This window comes from Sminthopsis crassicaudata, chromosome 3 (assembly GCF_048593235.1).
Source record: "Sminthopsis crassicaudata isolate SCR6 chromosome 3, ASM4859323v1, whole genome shotgun sequence".
NCBI lineage: Eukaryota > Metazoa > Chordata > Mammalia > Dasyuromorphia > Dasyuridae > Sminthopsis > Sminthopsis crassicaudata.
The window spans coordinates 641782316-641802636 of NC_133619.1; the positions used below are offsets into that span (position 1 = coordinate 641782316).

The 20321-nt window shown below is 32.7% G+C and overlaps 1 protein-coding gene across 1 annotated transcript in view; it reads right to left on the minus strand.

Annotated features, from left to right (window-relative positions):
- Positions 1-549: 549 nt before the first annotated feature.
- Positions 550-20321, minus strand: part of LOC141562606 (vomeronasal type-2 receptor 26-like) — a 46223-nt gene continuing 26451 nt past the window's right edge. The window contains exons 2-5 of the mRNA XM_074302610.1: positions 14539-14823; positions 11510-12310; positions 5156-5383; positions 550-747 (exon numbers count right to left, since the gene is read on the minus strand). Of these exons, the coding sequence (XP_074158711.1) occupies positions 550-747; positions 5156-5383; positions 11510-12310; positions 14539-14823 (1512 nt within the window). The remainder of the gene's footprint in view (positions 748-5155; positions 5384-11509; positions 12311-14538; positions 14824-20321) is intronic.

A 20321-nucleotide genomic window follows, 5' to 3' on the forward strand; every position in this document is an offset into this window, starting at 1 on the left:
TATGTATTGATTTGCTTGACTGATTTTATATACTTATTTTTTTCTTTTCCCTTTACTTTAAAAATTATTCTTGGTATATTATATGACACTCTGAGAGGAAAGAATATAATGGAGAAATTTTGGTAATATATAAAAATATTAATAAATATTCAAAATATGGTTTTCAAACTTAAAAAGAGCTTTATTACCTATTTACCAGATGATAGACACAAAAACATGCATATGTATGCACACATACACATACAATTACATATATATATATATATATATATGTATATATATACACACACACACATACACATATGCTTTCTTCACTTTGGATGAAAAAATCTGATATTATGCATATCATTTTTTCATTTTTTTCCCTGTCTCTGAGCATCACAGTTTTAAACATAAAAAGCATTCATTTCCCCCTAATTTCTAGTTTCCATTTTCGATATTGTGTTGACACTTTGTTCTCCCAGCTTGCTTATCTCCATCTCTAGTATTTTTCCAGTGGTGCCCCAATATTTGCCTCAGGTGATTTATTTCCACAGAATGTATATCACCTTAAGAGTCAATTTCAATTCTATACCCAACACTCTTGTAAGGTAGGAAAGAGGAATTTCTCTGTATATACTCACCAGTCTGATTGGTAATTTCCCCCTCTGGGCAAGGGATACAGTCAAAGCAACAGATGGCCATGCCTTCACGGGCAGATTTCTGAAATCCCAAGCCACAGCTCTCAGTGCACACAGAATGGGGATTCTGAATAAGGAAGAGATCTTTGAGGGAGCTTGTCACTCAAGTAGTCTAGAAGGTGCATAACAGTTTGGGAACTGATGATGTTGTAAGGTCATATATTTTGTAGAATTTTTGGAGGAGTAATACCTTGTCTATGTTTCTAAGCTTTCAATCCATCAAATAATAAGCATGTATCAATTACTTTATGTGTAACACATACTCTGCTAATTTCTAGGAAATATTAAGTGAATGAAATGTGAGTCTTTCTTGAAGAAAATATCTAATAAGTCAATTGACAAATAAGCAAGAATTCCCAAATGGATTTAAATTTACCCTGCAGACAGGCTTACACAAATAATATATACATACACAAATATTTATTTGTATATATGTACATCTCATTATGTAAATATAGGATATTTTGTCTAAAAAGACTTACATTGAAATGATTTCTTCAAGAGAAAGCAGAGCTGAATATTTGCTAAAGCTTCCTGCTTTAAAAGTAGCTGTATCTAACTATAACAAATGGGTGACAACTTTAGACAAGTTACAAATTGTCCATGTCTGCAGATTCTTTTAAAATAATACTAATTTTAGCTTATTTTATGCAGCTTTTAGGGTTTGCAACATGCTTTTCCAACATTAATTCATTTTATCTGCATAACAAACTTGAGAGGGAAGTGCTATTCTGATTTTTTAGATGAAAAATTGACAGTGCTTGAGAGACAAAGTGAGAGTGACCTCAGCAGCATGGCACAACTCTTTAAATATCTTAGGAAATGTATAAACTTAGGTCATTGTGACTCTAACACTCTATCTACTGTCCCAACTAAGTTCCAAATCTCCTGAGATATATCTAAAATAGTCCTCAAAACAAATCTTATAATCTTAAAACTATATCTTAAAAATGGAGGTACTAAAAATAATTCACCATCAAACAGAAGAGTCTGATGACAGAGAGATTTTTTTATGCTGTGCAGGGTACAGGGGAAATGGTTCTTCTGTGTCGTTATATTTTATTTCATATTGTTAAGGTAAGCATCTATTTTTTTTCAATTTTGTTTTCATATACATTAAAATGGTCTGTATTTTAGGGAGTGGCCCAGGATGGCCAATTTCTGTTTACTTTCCAGCTGTGGTTCTGACTTCATAGACATTAATAATTTTGTTTTTATTGGACATCAATAATGTGCCAAGAGTGCAGTCTAGTCCAGGAACCTACTTGAGTTTACCACAAAATAATTTGATTTTATTTTAGCAGGCAGGAAAATATTGGCTGACCATTTTACAATGTAAGATTACCACTTTGATAGTGAGCACATTAAATCCAATACCAAAGAAGAAAAGGTTTTTCAAAAAGCAGAAATGATTAATAAAATTGGATCAATTACATCCATCCTAAGTTCTTTCAACAAGTAAATCATATTAAATGAAACAGTTGATTAAATGATAGAGTGACCTAAACTCTCCCTGTTTCCTGATGAAATTTAACCTTTAAAAAATAGCTTACCATAATGAAATGAACAAAAACTCTTTGATATCATCTGGGATATAATTCAGAAGCATGTCATGCCATGAAATCTGACATCCAAGAGTAATACTTGTTTTGCATTTATAAGAGAACAATAGTGGGGAATTGTGCAATATTCATAAAATAATGAAAAACTATCAATCAAAATGCCCCCCCAAATGATGTGACCCAATCAAGAAAATCCATTAAAAATACTTAAGGATGGAATTGTAAAAAGAAAGGGGAAAATATGGAGAGAGCCTTTTGTTTTATTTCATAATAATTAGACAAAACATTAAGACTTTAGAAATAGTTATTTGAATTAATGAAAAAAAAATTGTGTAGGGGAAGTTTAAAGTGAGTGGGCCCAGCATATGTAGAGAGACACAACTGTGCTAAGAGTTGTCACTGTGAGACTCAAAACAAGGAAAATAGACATCTCTAGCCTCTTCTCCCAATCTTTAAAGGAGACTAATTCTTTCTAGTAGGGAAAACAAAAAGTTTGGGAAGGGGACCATTTTGTTTATGCCATACTATTATGCACATATATTTGCATATACTTGTATATACCTTTATATATATATATATATATATATATATATGTATATACATATACATATATATATCCATGTATGTACATGTTTATAAACACATCTATGTACAGGTGTATGCATATGTGTATGTGTAAATATACACACATGCAGATATACATATCTGTATATATGTGTACTCTTTACATATTTTTAGTCTAATGCCTATCATCAAATTCAATCAAGTATCTTATTTTGTGAATTCTTGTTATATATTTTTTATGCATCCTCTTCCAAAACATATTTTCTAAAGACAGGTATTCTTCAGGATCCTGTCCTGGACCCTTATTTATTCTCCCTTTATACTTCTAACTTGACTTCATCAATTCCCATGGATTTCATTGTCATCTCTATGCTAAAATTTACCAAATCTATTGTTCCTCTACTAATATTTCTATTGACTTCCAATCTCTCATTTCCTATTGACTTTCAAAATCTTAAATTGAATGTCCAGTAAATATTTTAAACTCATTATTTCTAAAACTATGCTTTTTACCTATCTACTTTATTTCTGTTGGGCACAACAGCAGCTTCCCAGTCTTTCAGGTTTACAACTCGAGTCATCCTGAATTCCTCAGGATCTCTTACCCCTTCATATCTAAGCTATAGCCAAGGACTGTCCCTTGTTCTTCTGAACTTTCATCACTCTAGGACAGGCTCTTATCAATGCATTCCTTGATTATTTCAATAGCCTAGTGGAGGGTCTGCCTAAATTAAGTCTCTCCCTACTCTAATGATTTTATTCATCCAATAAATTGGTTTTTAAAGCACATGTCAGATTTTTTTTCACCCTTCCACCTTATCACAATAAACATATATATACAACATATACAAAATGCTCTATTTGACATTCAAAGCCCTTCATGATCTATGCCTCTCCTATACTCCCAGCATTCTTAAACTTTATTCTCTTAGATTTACTCTTTGATCCAGTGATGTTGGCTCACTGGCTGTTCCAGACACTTTATCTTGTGGCTTCAGACATTTTCCCTGATACCTCCTCCACTTCTAAGATTTACTTTAAGTTTCAATTAAAATCTTCAGCAGGAATCTCTTTGAAGACTGAGACTGTCCTTTGTCTGCTCTTGTCTTCCTAGAACCTAACATAATGTCTGATACATCTTATTGTTATTAAATCATTTTTCAGTTCCATCTCTTTATCGACCACATTTTGGAGATTTCTTGGCAATTATTGAAGTGATTTGCCATTTCCTTCTTCAGCTCATTTTACGGATGAGGAATTGAAACAAACAAGAATAAAAATTCATGATGTTTTGTCTTTCCAAATTTCAAGCATTTTATCCATTTCACCATCTAGATGTTCTCTCTCTTACCCCCTTCCCCCCCACCCCACCCCAGCATATAATAGATACTTAAATAATGTTTACTGATTGACTGAACCCTGTGTCACTTAGGAGGGAAGGTGACCCAACCTCTACACCTAAAGCTTGAATACTTTCCCACTAAATACCACTTTCACTTTGAACACACATAGGTTATAGCAAAGTACCCCATTTATAAAAACCATAGCAAAGCAGATATGAGAGAATATATCTAGGGGAGAATATATGAAAATACAGAGGATGAAAGAGCTTTCCTATTGGAAATGGGATAATGAAATTTAACCCAAAAAATTGTCTTTTATTTCCTGCATTGGGAAACTCCCTGAAGTTTCTACAATGGTCGCCTTAATAGGAATATGGTACAGATGGCCAATCCCTCTCATGTATTGCCAGAATGTTACTCTTTCAATACCTTCCATCTTCTCTCTCAAAGTTGGCCACCAGAAGTACTGGAATTGACTCACTGATTTGAGTCCTAAAGGTTGAATACTCCAAAAAGAGAACTAGTCTTTTCATTGATGATTATTTCACTTAAAGGAAGTGAATAGAGATAGATACACACACACACACACACACACACACACATATAGATAGACAGACAGACAGATAGATAGATAGATAGATAGATAGATAGATAGATAGATGATAGAAGAACTACAACCATTTACTGTCCTCCCTACCCCACTCCCACAAATAAAAAAAACCCTAAGTGATTATTTCACTGACAGTGTATAAACAGGAATTTCAATTAATTTAATTAACAGGACATTAAATATCTCTTCACCCTTACCCAAATTAATTTATTGATTTTTTTTGTTTTTATCCTTGTGGAATGGTATCAACATTTTTAGTAGTAAGAATTTCAATACTTATAAATTGAATATGTCCTTTGGAAGGTTTTTAAAAAGAGAAGTGAAATTAAAATTCCCATTTATAGACTTTCTTATGTCCATACTCTAAGAAAAATGTCCTGATGAATTACTACTAACCTTTAGATAAAATTGGTTCCACATGATCATATTCTCATGGATGGAAAGATCTTCACCAAAGGGAGCATGAGGAATAAACTCTCCCACTTTTACCAGAACTTCTGTACCATTGCCTAAGATTGCAAAATTGGTAATGTCGTAGTTTCTTACAGCAATCCTTTTCTCATCCATGAACACCTGATCACCCATGGTGTTGTTAAACTGGATGTTCCTAAGAACAGAGTGCAGCTGAATGGAAAGAGAATTTAGTTGTGATGCTTCAATGCAAGATGCCCTGAAAAATTTTGAATTGTTAGAATATAATTATTTCATCAACTTCAGGCACAAAGTGATGATTATAATCTTCAACCTTCAAAGAATTTGATCTCCTTTATTAAACGTTTTCAATTCAAAACTTTTTTATTATTCCATTTCTCTCCTTAAATTGGTTGTCACTTTTGGTGGGATTTCTAATTGCTTCATCCCTCAATAGATTTTCAGAATATTAAAGAATATTAAATAGTGATGATTATTTTACTTTCCTCCCTTCTCAATCTTGCCTCCATTTTAATCTTTTCCTCATTACATCATTCTATACTCTCAAATCCTTTGATCATTTGTCTTATTGACACTCTTGCTATATTTTAGAACTGGAAGTTCACCCAATAAACCTCTTCTAACTCAATTCACTATCTGTTGTTCAGAACTGATAGAAGTCACATATACCACTATACTAAATATATTATGAATTATGTTAACATAGTACATTTGAACACTCAAAAAGAAAGAAATTCGTTTGATTCATCTGTAATTAATTTGCTGTCTCACTCCTCACATTGATTTTCTACTCTTTTAAAGTCACTTATATCTCCCTTTTTAAAAAAATTTCTTTACCTTTGCATTTCAGTACTTTGTTGAGTTTGTTGAGGGCATAAAATAGGAAATATCTCTCATAGAACCAGAGTTTCATAGAATGATCTGTAGAAAAGATTTTGTAAATTATCCATTGCAACCCCACCATTTTATTGATGAATTGCATGAAGATTATTAGAGACATTTGCCATGTTAACCTAAGTAACAAGTTTCCTTTCCTCATATTCTGAAAAAAAGATACATCCTTCAATTAATTATTTTTCTTTTTTTTCAAAATACTGTACTTTCTCCTATTTCTTGTTTCTTTCCAACTTCTTTCTAATATGCTTAAGCTACTTGAATTATCAAAACAAAGAAAAAACCAACTACACTCAACCATGTTAGTTTCACCAAGCTATTTTTTATCTTCTTTTCATTTCTCATTCACAATCTAAAGGGAGAGCGAAACAAATAAATCGTCTTCAACTAAGACAAAATCTCCCTTAGCTGACTTGATACTTTTTTTCTGAATTCTGATTTCATCACTGAACAATAAAAGCTCTCTTCAAAATGAGTAGTTTAATAACTTTCTTTAAAATAGATTTCTACTTCAGTTGCTTATTTTTTAAATTTTGTACTATTCAAACATACTTCATTCATTCTAATTCTTTACTAAAAAATCTTCACTAAACCCTATTAGTGTGACTGAACCCAAGATATTATACTTCATCTTTCTTCTCTATCATTTACATTAAAAAAAACAATAAGAAACAAAACCCAACTGTCTCCACTGAACACCACAACTTATGATACTATCTGCCAACCCTTTTAAAGTGGATCTCCTGACATCATCACTGAACAGTGATCAGTGTTTGCTTAATGATCAAATGTGACAATCTTAAGTCTTCATATTTTTTTGAAGTTGCTGAAATATTTCTTTTGTTCAATAATCTTTTATTTTTCCAATTACATGTAAAAATAGTTTCAATGTTGACTTTTGTAAGATTTTGAGTTTCAAAGTTTTTCTCCCTCCCTCCCTTACCTCCACCCTTTACAAGACAATAAGCAATTGGATATAGTTTTTTCATAGATAAACATTTTAAACATATTTCCATATCAATCATATTGTAAAAGGAAAAAATCAGAAGAGGAAAAACCACAGGAAAAAAATAACAAAAGAAAAAGTGAAAATAGTATTATGCTTCAATCTTCATTCAATCTCCATAGTTCTCTGCCTGGATGTCAATGGAATTTTCCTTCCAACTTTTATTAGAATCATCTTAGATCACTGTATTGCTGAGAAGAGCTTTGTCTAGCAGAGTTAATCATCATGTAATCTAGCTATTACTGTGTAAAATATTCTTTTGGTCCTGTGCTAAACATCAGTTCATGTAAGTCATTCCAGACTTTTCTGAAATCAGCCTATTCATCATTTCTTATGGAAAAATAGTATTCTATCACACTCATGTACCATAATTTATTCATCAATTCTCCAATTGATGGGTGTCCCCTAGATTTCCAATTCCTTGCCCCCATAAAAGAGCAAAAATAGGGACAGAATATTACAGACCAATCTCCCTAATGTATATTGATGCAAAAATTTAAATAGATATTAGTAAAGAGATTACAACAATTTATCATCAGGTAATATTCTATGACCAGCTAAGATTTATAACAGAAATGCAAACCTGATTCAATGTTAGAAAAACTATCACTATTATGTGTATATTAGTAGCAAAAATAGCAGAAATTAAGTGTTTATCTTAATAGATGTCTTTGACAAAATAATGAACCTATTCCTATTTAAAAAACACTAGGAACATAGGAATAAATTAAATAATAAAATAAAGTCTGATATAAATAATTAGAAAAATATTAATTCCTCATGATTAGATTTAATGTAATAAAAATAACCATTCTACCTAAATTTATTTATTTATTCAGTGACACACTATTGAAAGTACCAAAATTGTATTTTCAGAGGTAGAAAAATACTAACAAAATTCATCTGGAAGAAAAAAGGTCAAGAATATTAAGGGAAATAATGCAAAAGAAGGGGGCCTATCCATAGCAGATTTAAAACTACAAATAATTGTATTAATCATCAAAAATATTTTTTTCTGGATAAGAAATAAAATGAAGGAATAGTGAAATAAGTTAGGTACACAAGTCACAGGAGTCAATGACTATAATACTCTACTGTTTGATAAACCTATGGACTCTAGCTTCTGGGATAAGAACTCACTATCTGATAAAAACTGCTCAAAATTATAAAATACTATGGTAGAAAATAGGTATAGACTAACATCTCATGCACTATACCCAGATAATGTCAAATGGATATATGATTTAGACATAGAGAGTGATACCATAAGCAAATTAAGAGAGCAAGGCATAGTTTGTCTGCCATATCTATGGAGAAGAGAAGAGATTATAATCAAATAGAAGATAGAGAATATTATGAAATACAAGATGGATGATTTTGGTCCCATTAAACTAGTAACTTAATGAACAAACAAAAGCCAATTCAATTAAGATTAGAAGAAAAGAAAAAAACTGGGAAACAATTTTTACAACTGGTGTTTCTGATATATTTCTCAAGTATATAGAGAACTATCAATTTTATAAGAATACATTGATTATCTACTTGATAGATCGTCAAAGGATATGAACAGGCAGTTTTCAGATAAAGAAATTAAACTATCTTTAGTCATATGAAAAATGCTAGCAAATCATTTTGACTAGAATAATGCAAATGAAAACCAAATGAGTTACCATCTCATATCTATCAGATTGGCTAAAATGACACAAAAATATAGTGTTAAATAGTATTGAGGGTTTGGGAAAACTGGGATACTAATATATTTAAATAAGGGGAAATGACCAATATATACAAAAGTGCTTTTAGCGGTTCTTTTTGCTGTGGCAAAGAATTGAAATTCAAGGTAATGTCCATCAATTAGATAATGGCTGAACAAATTATGGTATATGAATGTAATGCTATAGTATTGTTCTGTAAGAAATCAGAAATGTCAGAAAGACTTAGATAAATTAATACTGAGTAAAATTAGCAAAATCAGGAGAACATTGTACATAGTAATAGCAATATTGTGCAGATGTTCAACTTTGATAGACTTTGTTCTTCTGAGAAGTACAATGATGTAAGGAAATTCCAAAAGTCTCATGATGAAAAATGTTACTCACATTCAGAGAAAGATCAATGGGGTCTAAATGCACATCAAATCATACTATTTTCACTTTTTTGTTCTTTTCTTTATTTCTCATGGTTTTCCTCATTTGTTCTGATTCTTTTTTCACAATATTACTTATGGAAATATGTTTACTATGGTTGTATTTCTATAACGTTCCATATGGATTGGTGTCTTTGGAAGGAAGGGTGAAAAATATAAATAAGAATAATAACAGTAAGTACTGAACACTATTAAGTGAATTAAAATTAAAATAATAAAAAGAAAAGAAAAAAATCAACGATAATAAAAAAAAAGAAAAAGAAAGAATTGAGTGATAAATAAAACCTGTTGTTTTCTTTCTCTTCATTCTGCTGAATGGTATTTTTACTAAGTCTAGAGGTGTAATAATAATTTCTATGAACATCATTCACTTATCTATGTATCCAGCCTCTTACTTGATTTTACTGTCAGTTTCTTATAAGTCTAGCCTCTCCTACACATTGCTCACCCACAAATTTTCCTCAAGCACACTTTTGACCATGTCACACCTCTAAAGACCAAACTTTCATAGTTCACTATTGCCTCTAAAATAAAATATTATTACAGTTAACCCTTCCACATCACAAGGGTTAGGGGTGCAATTTCCCTGCAATCTGGATAATTCACATAAAACTCACATCTTGTGGTAGTAAAACATAAAATATGTTAATATTATATTATCCCATGCAATATTTTATGCATTTCTGAGTTGGCAAACTTTTTCTGTGGTGTCTGTTGTCTTTAAATGTTATCTGCAAAATGCCCAAGAAAATTCTGCCTTAATTTCTTATGCCTTTGTTAAAAGCCCAGTATTCTACTGCTTCGATGCTTTCTCTTTTATAAATAAAAATCTGGAGGGAAAGAAGTCACTATAGATTCTGACTGGATTTACTAGATCTTACTTCACTCTTGTATGAACCTCAAGAGTTTTGCTGGATTTATTTTATGGGAGTAATATGATTTGCTTCTTGTTCTAGAATCTACCTTGTCTGTAAGACCTTTTCAGTTCAGATATGGTTCCTAATTTCCACTTTAATAATACGGCTTAAAATTCCTACCCAGGTAAGTAGGTCAAGCTTGATAGTCCACCATTAAAAAAATCTGTTCTTCTATTTTGCCTGTAAGAATACTTGCCCTTCTTCAATGCTGATTCATCTCTCTTGTTCTTTTCAGTATTTTAAAGAGCAAAGAATAACACAGATATTAAATCGTTTACCTCTTTCAATTCAATGTTTCCAATGCATTGTCCTCACACCATACTGTGAAGGTGTCAGGATTATCTTCCATGTTTTACAAGTGAAATAACTGAGATTTAGAATTGTTCAGTAATAATGAAAATTATAATTAAAATATTTGTATGTTTCAATAACACCCATTTTATATAGAGATTAAAACACTTTGAGAGGTAAAATGCACCTCAAAGAAAAAATAATAAATTTTCAGCTTCTTCCTGAAGACTTCCAAGAGGAAAATCCATAATCTTATGGCATAGCGAATTATGCTTTTGTTTATATTTGATTTTCACAAATTTTCTACTGGTGAACTTATTTATATATTCATTTATTTAGTTATTCATTGTCTTATTTTCTCTTGATATGAAATCTAAATTGTTTCTAACCATTGCTCTTCTTCCTGCCCCCTGAGGACAAATGAAATAATTCTAATCTCTATATAATGTAATGGATATTATAGTATCTGTACATAACCATCATTCATCTACACCTTGGTCCTGTTTTAACTCCCTGCAAGTTATAAATGCCCATTACATCCATTGAAGTCTCATGAGTCAAGCCTTTAATATCTCCTCTTATACTACTTTGAGCAGTATCCCACTTATCAATGTTCATCTTTACTTATTATTAGCAGAATTGAACACTTTATACCAAATTAGACCCTGAAGATTTGGAGGGCAGACCCTGATTAAACTTGGAATTAGCTAGAAAATAAAGTTAGTAGAAACTGAAACTACATAGATCACTTTTGAAGACATTCTTAGATCACTTTATAGTCCCTGTGGATTCAATCCGAAATAAAAACTAAAAGTATGTAACCTATGGTGAGATTTCCCCTTAGTTGCTATTGATCTGGGGAAAAATTTCTAATCATGACTGAGTATGACCTCTGGAAGAGCCAAAATTAAAAAGTAAAATAAAGTGTTGGTTCCTAAGGAGGTATAGTTTAGAAGCCATTTAGCTGATTCCCTGCTTTCTACAGATAGTAACTCTTTTTCCTAGCCTTTGAATCAGAGGAGTTTGGACATGTGAAATATTTAATGATAAAAATGGAAATTTACCTGCCATGGATGTAGAACTAGGTTGTCTTCATCTCTCAGGTATTCCATTTCTGATCTAGTTAAAAGTATTTTATGGAGAGCCCAGGCCACAGCATACACAGAATTGTAGATATTGTAACTTTGGCTAGACATAGACATTTCAAAATACCTAATAGGCAGCATCTCTAAAGAAGTATTTCGTAAACAATCCTTTGACTCCGATATTTTGTGGTCAAGTGAACATTGAAAAACTGAGTTCCAAAATCTTTTAAGGAAAGTATCTTCTGGGTATTTGGCAGGTTTAAGTGTCCTTAGAAAATGTCTGAAACCTGGAATGTCTTTTTTCTGATCTGAAAATATCAGAGCTCTATCGAAACTTTTAACATCCATGCCATGGGGTCTTATGACAAAATCCCAGTGAAAGGTGGTAATCCATACTTTGTTATAAATTACATAAGATCCTCTAAAATATTTTAGAGTCATTAGTGAAGTGGTATCTCCATAAATCATGATTACATTAGCAGAAGATCGATCAATTCTTCTCATGGCATCTTCAAGGAAATGTTTGTATTTATCACTGGTAGGAATCTTCTCTACAAAAGCTGCACAGATACCCTTTCTGGTCATTTCTTCTTTTATGTCCCAGAGGAATGTTTCCCCCCTGCTATTGTCTACTATAACCAGTCCCACCCATGTCCAGTAGAAATGTGCCATTAATCGGACCATTCCCAGAGCAAGGCCGGAATCCTTGGATGACAGTTGATAAACACTTGGAAAATTAACCTTGTTACTCAGGAAGGGATCAAATGGTCCATAGCTGATCTGAATGGGAAAGAAAGATGATCCTTGTTGAGAATAAAGTATATGCAAAAGAAAAACATATAATAGAACCATCATTTTACCATTTTCTCAACATTTTATCTCTTTTGCTATGTGTTTAAATAAATTAAAGCTCATTCCTATAATCAACCCTCCCTTTTCTCTGACTTTTAATATTCCCTCTCCAATATTAGAGATTCAGTCTATCTCTAAGGGAGTGATAACACTTGTAACCAGATTCTACAGCCTTTTAAAGAACTATCCTAATGTAACCACTTGAGTATTTTCTTTTATTAATAATCACAGGAGTTTTTGAGACAACTTTCTCTGGGTAGCAGTTTTGCCTCATTTTCACTTGATATTCTATGACATTTGAAGTGTCTCAGATAATTTAAGTAAATGAAGACTTTAAAAATAGAGGTGCTTCCTACCACCTCTATCTGGGTTCCATTTTTGAGTACAATTCCGTCTATGTTAAGGGACAGGTCAATTCTCTGGGAGCCTCCATAGCTGTGGATCATAGCACCTGAAGGAGTTGCAAGGCAGCCTTTGCTGACACAGGTGTTGTAGACTAGGAATGAGATAAATTAGAGGCAGAGGAAAGAGGAGAGAGGTCAGACAAGGCAGTGGCCTCTCAGCCAGAAAGGTCAGAGAATAGCAACTATCTCTCTCAGTCTCCTTATGTCATCCTCTCACAAGAGAAGATCCATTCTGGGTTGAATCTCCAATAGCCACTGTCAGGTGGCTCCCATTCCAACAGCTCTTCCATGTATTCCAACAATTCTCTCTCTCTCTCTCTCTCTCTCTCTCTCTCTCTCTCTCTCTCTCTCTCTCTCTCTCTCTCTCTATATATATATATATATATATATATATATATATATATATATATATATATATATATATATATATATGTATATACATATATATACATATATATATATATATATAATTTAAGAAATGGCTATTGACTTTTGCTGAATTAATTTTTATGTATTTTTATACAACACATATATATGCTATAATTATATCACCTTATACATTACACCTTACATTGGTGTGTAGATGGATTTTAGGGATTTCAGTAATGTCAAAATTTTCATAAGCCAATTTGGCATGTTTTTAATAAAGACAATAGAGTAGTTTGAATTTCCTTCTCCAATTCATTTTGCATTGAGAAATTGAGGAAAGTAAAATTAAGTGACTTGGCCAGACAGCTAGTTAATATTTAAAATCATATTTGAACTCAAGAAGATGAGTCTTGCTGATTCCAAGCCCAATGTTTTATTCACTGTGTCCTCTACCATGCCAAGTACATATTTATGTGCACATATAGATAGTCATACAGATAGATTTATATAAGACAAGTATATATAAATACACCAATGTGATTTATTGTAATATAATTATTAAGTATAATGTAATACTAGAAAGATAGATAAATCAACATATGTTCTCAGGGACAGATGCTAGTAAAAAGGGAATACATGATCATTTGTAAGGATCCTTTAAATGGGTGGCCACAGTGCAACAGGAGATTGAGTGGCCCAGAAGTAATCTCTGTGGATATAGGACTGCACTTTGGGTGGGATCCTGGCCATATTGAGATAGCTTCGTAATGGGTGATGGCTCTCTCACTGGTGGCTGTGTGTGTGACCTCACAGGCCCTTTATAAGCCCACTGCAAGCAGCAAGTTGCTCTCTTTAACCTGGCTCCCTAACTTGGGGTAGCCAAGCCAAGCTGATGGATAGCCGAGAGAGATAAGGAGTTTGGTAGTGAACACATGGATCTTCAGATCAGGTGTTCACTAAGGAATTAACAAGTCAGGGCATCAAGTCAGGGCATTATGTGAGTAGGTATAATAAAGGGTTTTAAGATTACACGTGGCTGTTCTTGAGCATGCTATAGATTATTAAACTACTATTCAAGAAATCATGGCCAGAGACCTTTGAAGGCCTCAGAGGAGGCGAGCCGGGTAGAGTTGACACTGCAGTCAGTGGTCAAAGGTACTCTGTTGGGCCTAGGACAGACTGGTAATAGTAACTGCTAGGAGGGCATGTTACAATCATTGACTTCATTTTTTACCTTTATAGCTTCCCTTCTCTGAGTACCAACTGAAAAGCATTTCAGAAGACAGAACATGTCACATACACAGTTTGAAGTCCCACATATTATCCCCTTCTTCTTATCAATGTTCTTTTGACAGTCTGGGCTGTTTTGATCGTAGTTCTTACCTGTGGGAATTTGTAGAGATTAAGAAGGGTATCTATCTGGACTGATAATTCAGAAGTTTCTCCTGCAATGACAGCCACAGATTGGCCTTGTTTCTTACAGAGGTAATTTGGAACAGTCAGTCCTTGTCCTGACAGCCACATTAAGGAGCTCTCCAATGTGCTGAACTCACTGGGTTGGGCATTATAAATGTGGAATCCAAGAGTAATATTGGGTAACAAATTAGGGTCCTTGTTGATCTCCTCAACAGCAAATAGCAAGGCCAGGACTTGACTGTAGTGTTTTTCCTGCAATCTCAATTAAGATGAATAATGTCATTATTCAGGAAATTATATCCCCCAAAAGGTAATTTCTTTCACAAATACCTGTTACTCTAATTTTCTTTGCCAATTCTCAAGTCCTTCTTTAAAGATTGCCTTAACCTCTTCTAGTAATTTTTCTTTATATTTAGTTACATACACATATACCCACACATGCATATACATATGTGCATGTATATGTGTGTATTCATACATACATAATATATATTTAATTCTGTCTATTTATCAAAGATGCCTATATACAAATCTATGGTTAGAGAAATACATCATGGGGCAGCTATATGGCACAGTGGAAGGAATACCAACCCTGAAGTCAGGAGGATCTAAGTTCAAATCCAACCTCAGATACTTAATACTTTTCTATCTGTGTGATGCTGAGCAAGTCACTTAATCCCAGTTGCCTCAGCAAAAGAGAGAGAGAGAGAGAGAGAGAGAGAGGAGAGAGAGAGAGAGAGAGAGAGAAGAGAAAGAGAAGAGAAGAGAGAAGAGAAGAGAAGAGAAGAGAAGAGAAGAAGAAGAGAAGAGAAGGAAGAGAAGAGAAGAGAAGAGAAGAGAAGAGAGAGAAGAGAAGAGAGAGAGAGAGGAGAGAGAGAGAGGAGAGAGAGAGAGAGAGAGAGAGAGAGAGAGAGAGATGAGAGAGAGAGAGAGAGAGAGAGAGAGAGAGAGAGAGAGAGAGAGTGAGAGAGAGAGAGAGAAAGAGAGAGAAGAGAGAGAGAGAGAGAGTCGAGAGAGAGAGAGAGAGAGGAGAGAGAGAAATGCATGACAAGGATGAATACTATGGCTCATATAATTCTGCTTTTTGTTCCACATTCTAAGAAATGGTTATCTATTTAAAGGGTAGGTTACATTGATTTTTTTCAATGAAAACATTTCTGATACTTAGCTTCATAACATTGAAGGAAGGAGGACAATCACATACAATAGGGCACTAGTTTTGCCTTTTAAGACTGATTGGAAATGTTCTAGTACTACTAGTATCAATTTCTACAACAGCAACTTTGAGCAGGAGAACATAAAACTGGGGCTATGAAAAAGGCAAGTACACATGATAATCATGACAGAAAGTAATTCCCTGGACCTGGTAGGCTTGACTCTAATAACTACTTTCCTCATATGAGCCAATAACCCTGTTTGTTGTGGGGAGGGAACTGGAATGAAATTATGGAAATGAAAGTGTTAGTTTCTTGAAGATCAACCCAGAAAGGTAAACTCAATTCTCAGTGGCTTTCATTAAATGATTCTTGTTATGTGGTTATCTTTCTTCCTTTAAACTGTTTCTATTGCCTGGTATTATTTAATATAAAAAGTATTGTCGGGAATTGGCCAAAAATTGTGCTAAACTTCAAAACAAACAATATGCAAAGAAAGAGATTTCTAACATTAAAGATCCTACAACATGAGACATATAATATGCAAAAATATTGTATACAAAAAATTTATACAAGATTAATTGAAATAGTACCTTAGGACTACCATTAACATTAAATTGATTAGAGAAAGACTTCTTGCAAAAAGTCAGATTTTAGTTGAGGCATGAAGAAATCAAATGAATCCCTTAGAATGTGGGGATAAGAAGGAAGAATTTTTCAGGGATGGGAAACAGTTAATGAAAATAGATAACTTTTGAGATGGAATGTCTAATGTGAGGAACAGCAAATAAGCTTCTATAACTGGGATTCCAGCATGTGTGGAAATGAGCAAAGAATAAGAAGATTGGGGAAATAGGAACTTAAAGGGTTTTGAAGGGCTTCCAAATCCAGATGAAGTATTTTATATTTGATCCAGAAGGAAGCACAGGAGTTCATAGAATAGGTATATAACATAGTTATATATTATTTAGGAAATCATTTTAGGAACTGAGAGGGGGATTTACTAAATTAGGGACAGATTCTAGACACAGATTGCATTGATAAACTTTCATTTAACCAAAATTTAAAAAACATGGATAAAATTGAATAAAAATATTAAAAAAACAATTAAAAACAAAATTAGAATAAATAGAAATGAATGATCAGAACCATATAATCAGGTTTAAAAGTGGCACATGAGATAAGGTGCTTGTCAGGAGAACTAGAGTTAGAATATTAACTCAGATTCTAGGTTTGTGAAATTGGGCAAGTTATTTTTTAGCATTTTTCTGCCTCAGTTTACTCATCTGTATAATGTGCTTGATACTAGCACCTACGACATGAAAGATTATGAAGATCAACTATAATAAAAAGTATAAATAATTTAAAAATCACCTTGAAATTATGAGGAAATTCTATCTTTTAATTTGAAAAACAATAATATTTAAAGGATAAAATATTTAGAATAAATGCACTCTGCCAAGCTACTTATATAAAAGAATTATAATCCCAAACATAAACAATGGAAGCATCAGTGAGGCAGAAAGAGAGAGATAGAGATAGAGATAGAGAAACCTACAAAGACTGAGAATCATGAAAAAAATCTTTGAAAAATATCAGCTGAATAATCATCAGCAATTCACTTTACCTCTCAGTGCACCAGGCAATACTCCAAAAGAGTAAGCTACTATTATGTTGCCAGTCACCATCACATTTGCACAGACGTGTAACTATCCAGGTGAATAAAAATTCTGTATTGTAATATGCATTAGACGCTATATGTTTATATATATATATGTTATGTATAAATGTAACACATATAAATGTTTGTAACAAATGTTATGTGGTTTTGATTATGTGATAATTATTTGTGCATTGTTACAATATTGTATGTTATATATGTATTGATACACATGATCATACACATGCATGTACACACAAAAGTGATTCTCTGTGTATATATTAAAGAACCCATGGCAAAATGAAGCAGCTATAGTGAGTAAAGTAATTTATTTGGAGTCAGAATATCTTTGATTCAAATTCAAATTTTGACTTTTACTCCCTAAGTGATCATGGGTAAATGATTTCATGGCTGTGAGTGTCTGGTCTTGCATATTTAAAAGGTTGCTAAGCATATTTATACTGCCTTGCTCATAGAATAGGTATAAGGCTTAAATAAAAATAAATGATATATTCTTTTTTTTTAATAAATGGTATATTCAAACTATACATCAGGCTATCAACTTTTCCAAGAATATCAACTGTTAGAAGGAAGAAGAAACATAGATTTCATAAGAAGAAAAGCTGCCAAATATTTCTTCTGCAAGAATATTTCTAGAAACAAAAGCAATTATAGTGAAGATCTTCTTTGGATTAATCTGTAGCTCAGAGAGTGTGAATTTCTGAGTTTGTGAGAGTGAAGAAGTATTCTTTTTATATGGGATTTTGAAGGAAAACTGAGACATTGAATGCATGGAAATCAGAAAGAAAATGATACTTTGCTGATGAAAATGTTTTTAAAAGTGATTTTTTAAACATCCCTCAAAATTTGCTTCTTAAAATTAAAATTAAACAAAAACTTACTGATAATAATATAAAATATACTTAGGATGAATATTCAAATAATCCCAAATCGTTGGCAGTACCAGTTCATAAACAAATAAAGGGAAAAATCCTCCTACAATAAAATCCCCATCCCTGTAGTGGGTGAGACCAAAATCTCTTTGCAGGAAACAGAGAGGAGCTTCTTTATGATCCATAGATCCAAAAAGCATCAGAAAGAGGAAAAAAAGTGAGAGCATCAGAAATACCCCACTCCAACTTCTAACACATGGGTAAATAACAGTCACACCAAAATAGGGGATGTGCTGTGGATCAGACCTGATTACAGGAGAACAAGGATTGCAAAGAACTTTCTGATGATAAAACTGTTCTGCAGACAAATGCTTCTTTCTTTTGTAAATTCTGAGTTCCTCTCTGCCTCCTGATTCCTGTGAAGATAAATGGGTAAATGGTTCAGCCCCTTGTCCAAGACAAGGGTAATGAGGAAAAAACTAGGGGATATTTATAAGAATTTGATATTGCTTACATATCACTGTAGGCATATTTATGGTAAGAGATGGATAAGATCCTTACCACTCCTTTTCTCCCCAAAGTGCAATCAGAATGAGCCACATCAATGGGTACTCTGGGACCGTCCTTCTTTGGGACTCTGCACCTGAGTTCCCATATCTGAGTGATAAACATATTTTTCCCTTTTCTTTTTCTCTGGCCAAGTATTCTCAGCAGAGTACACTGGGAACAGGGAACAGTTCTCAGGGATTTATCTTGAATCACTGGTGTGTCCTACATGTGTAGTCCCATGTCAATAGTTAGTATTCCTGCAATAAACCTGCACTTGATAGATGTTGGATCAATCGAAATGTGTGTGAGATGGCAAAGTGTCAATGACTGGGATAATGTCAAGGGTTTTGCCAGCTCACATTTCTGCCATTCATCCAGTGGAAGCATGGAAGTCTCATGCTCATGGAGTATAATGTGTTCATTTCCCAAGTCCTATCCTCTAATCTGGGTACTAAATAGTAGTCTTTTTATCAAGTTATCCCAGCATCACACCTAGATTAGGAAAATAATGATACAGAATATCAAATGTATGAGATGCAGGCAAAGCACTTCTTAGGGATAATTTTGTATCTCTAAATGTTTCTATGAATAAAGTAGAGAAATAAAACATCAATACATTGAACATGTTACCAAAAATATAGAAAAAGAACAAAATAAAAATCCCTAATTAAAGACCAAAAAAGAAATTTTGAAAATGACAGTGGAGATTAATAAAATTGAAAGAAAAACATTGAAGTAATAAATAAAACTAAGATCTTAAAAAAATAAAAAAATAAAATAAAACTAAGATCTTGTTTTATGAAAAAAAATAACACCAGCATAATAGAGTTAAAACTTTAATTAATTTGATTCAAAACAAATGAAGAAAAAACCAAATTTCCAGTATCAAATTCCTTTTATGACAAAAGTATGGTACTGATATATAAAACAGAAAGAGCCAAAATAAAGAAAATCATAGATCAATTTACTTAAAAATACTGATACACATTTTTGAATAAAATATTGGCAAAACACTACAGAAATTTATCACCAGAATAATACACTATGACCACATGGAATTTATGCCAGTAATGCAAGGCTTGTTCAATATTGGGGAAACTATCAGCATAACTGACCATATTAATAACAAAATGGAAACAAGTCATATTTTATCTCAATAGATGCAGGAAAAGCTTGTAACAAAAATACGACACCCACTCCTATTTAAAACATTAAAGAGTCTATATATATATGTGTGTGTGTGTGTGTGTGTGTGTGTGTGTGTGTGTGTATAATAAATTGAGTTTTTTCTTAAATGACAAGCAACATCTATCTAAATTCATCCACAAGTCCTATATATAATGGGATAAGCAAGAAGCATTCCAAAAAAGATCAGAGATGAAACACAGACAACCATAATTGCCACTGTTTTTCAATGTTGTATTACATATGCTAACTTTAGCAATAAAAGAAGGAAAAAATTGAAGGAATTTGAATAAGCAATTATAGAACAAA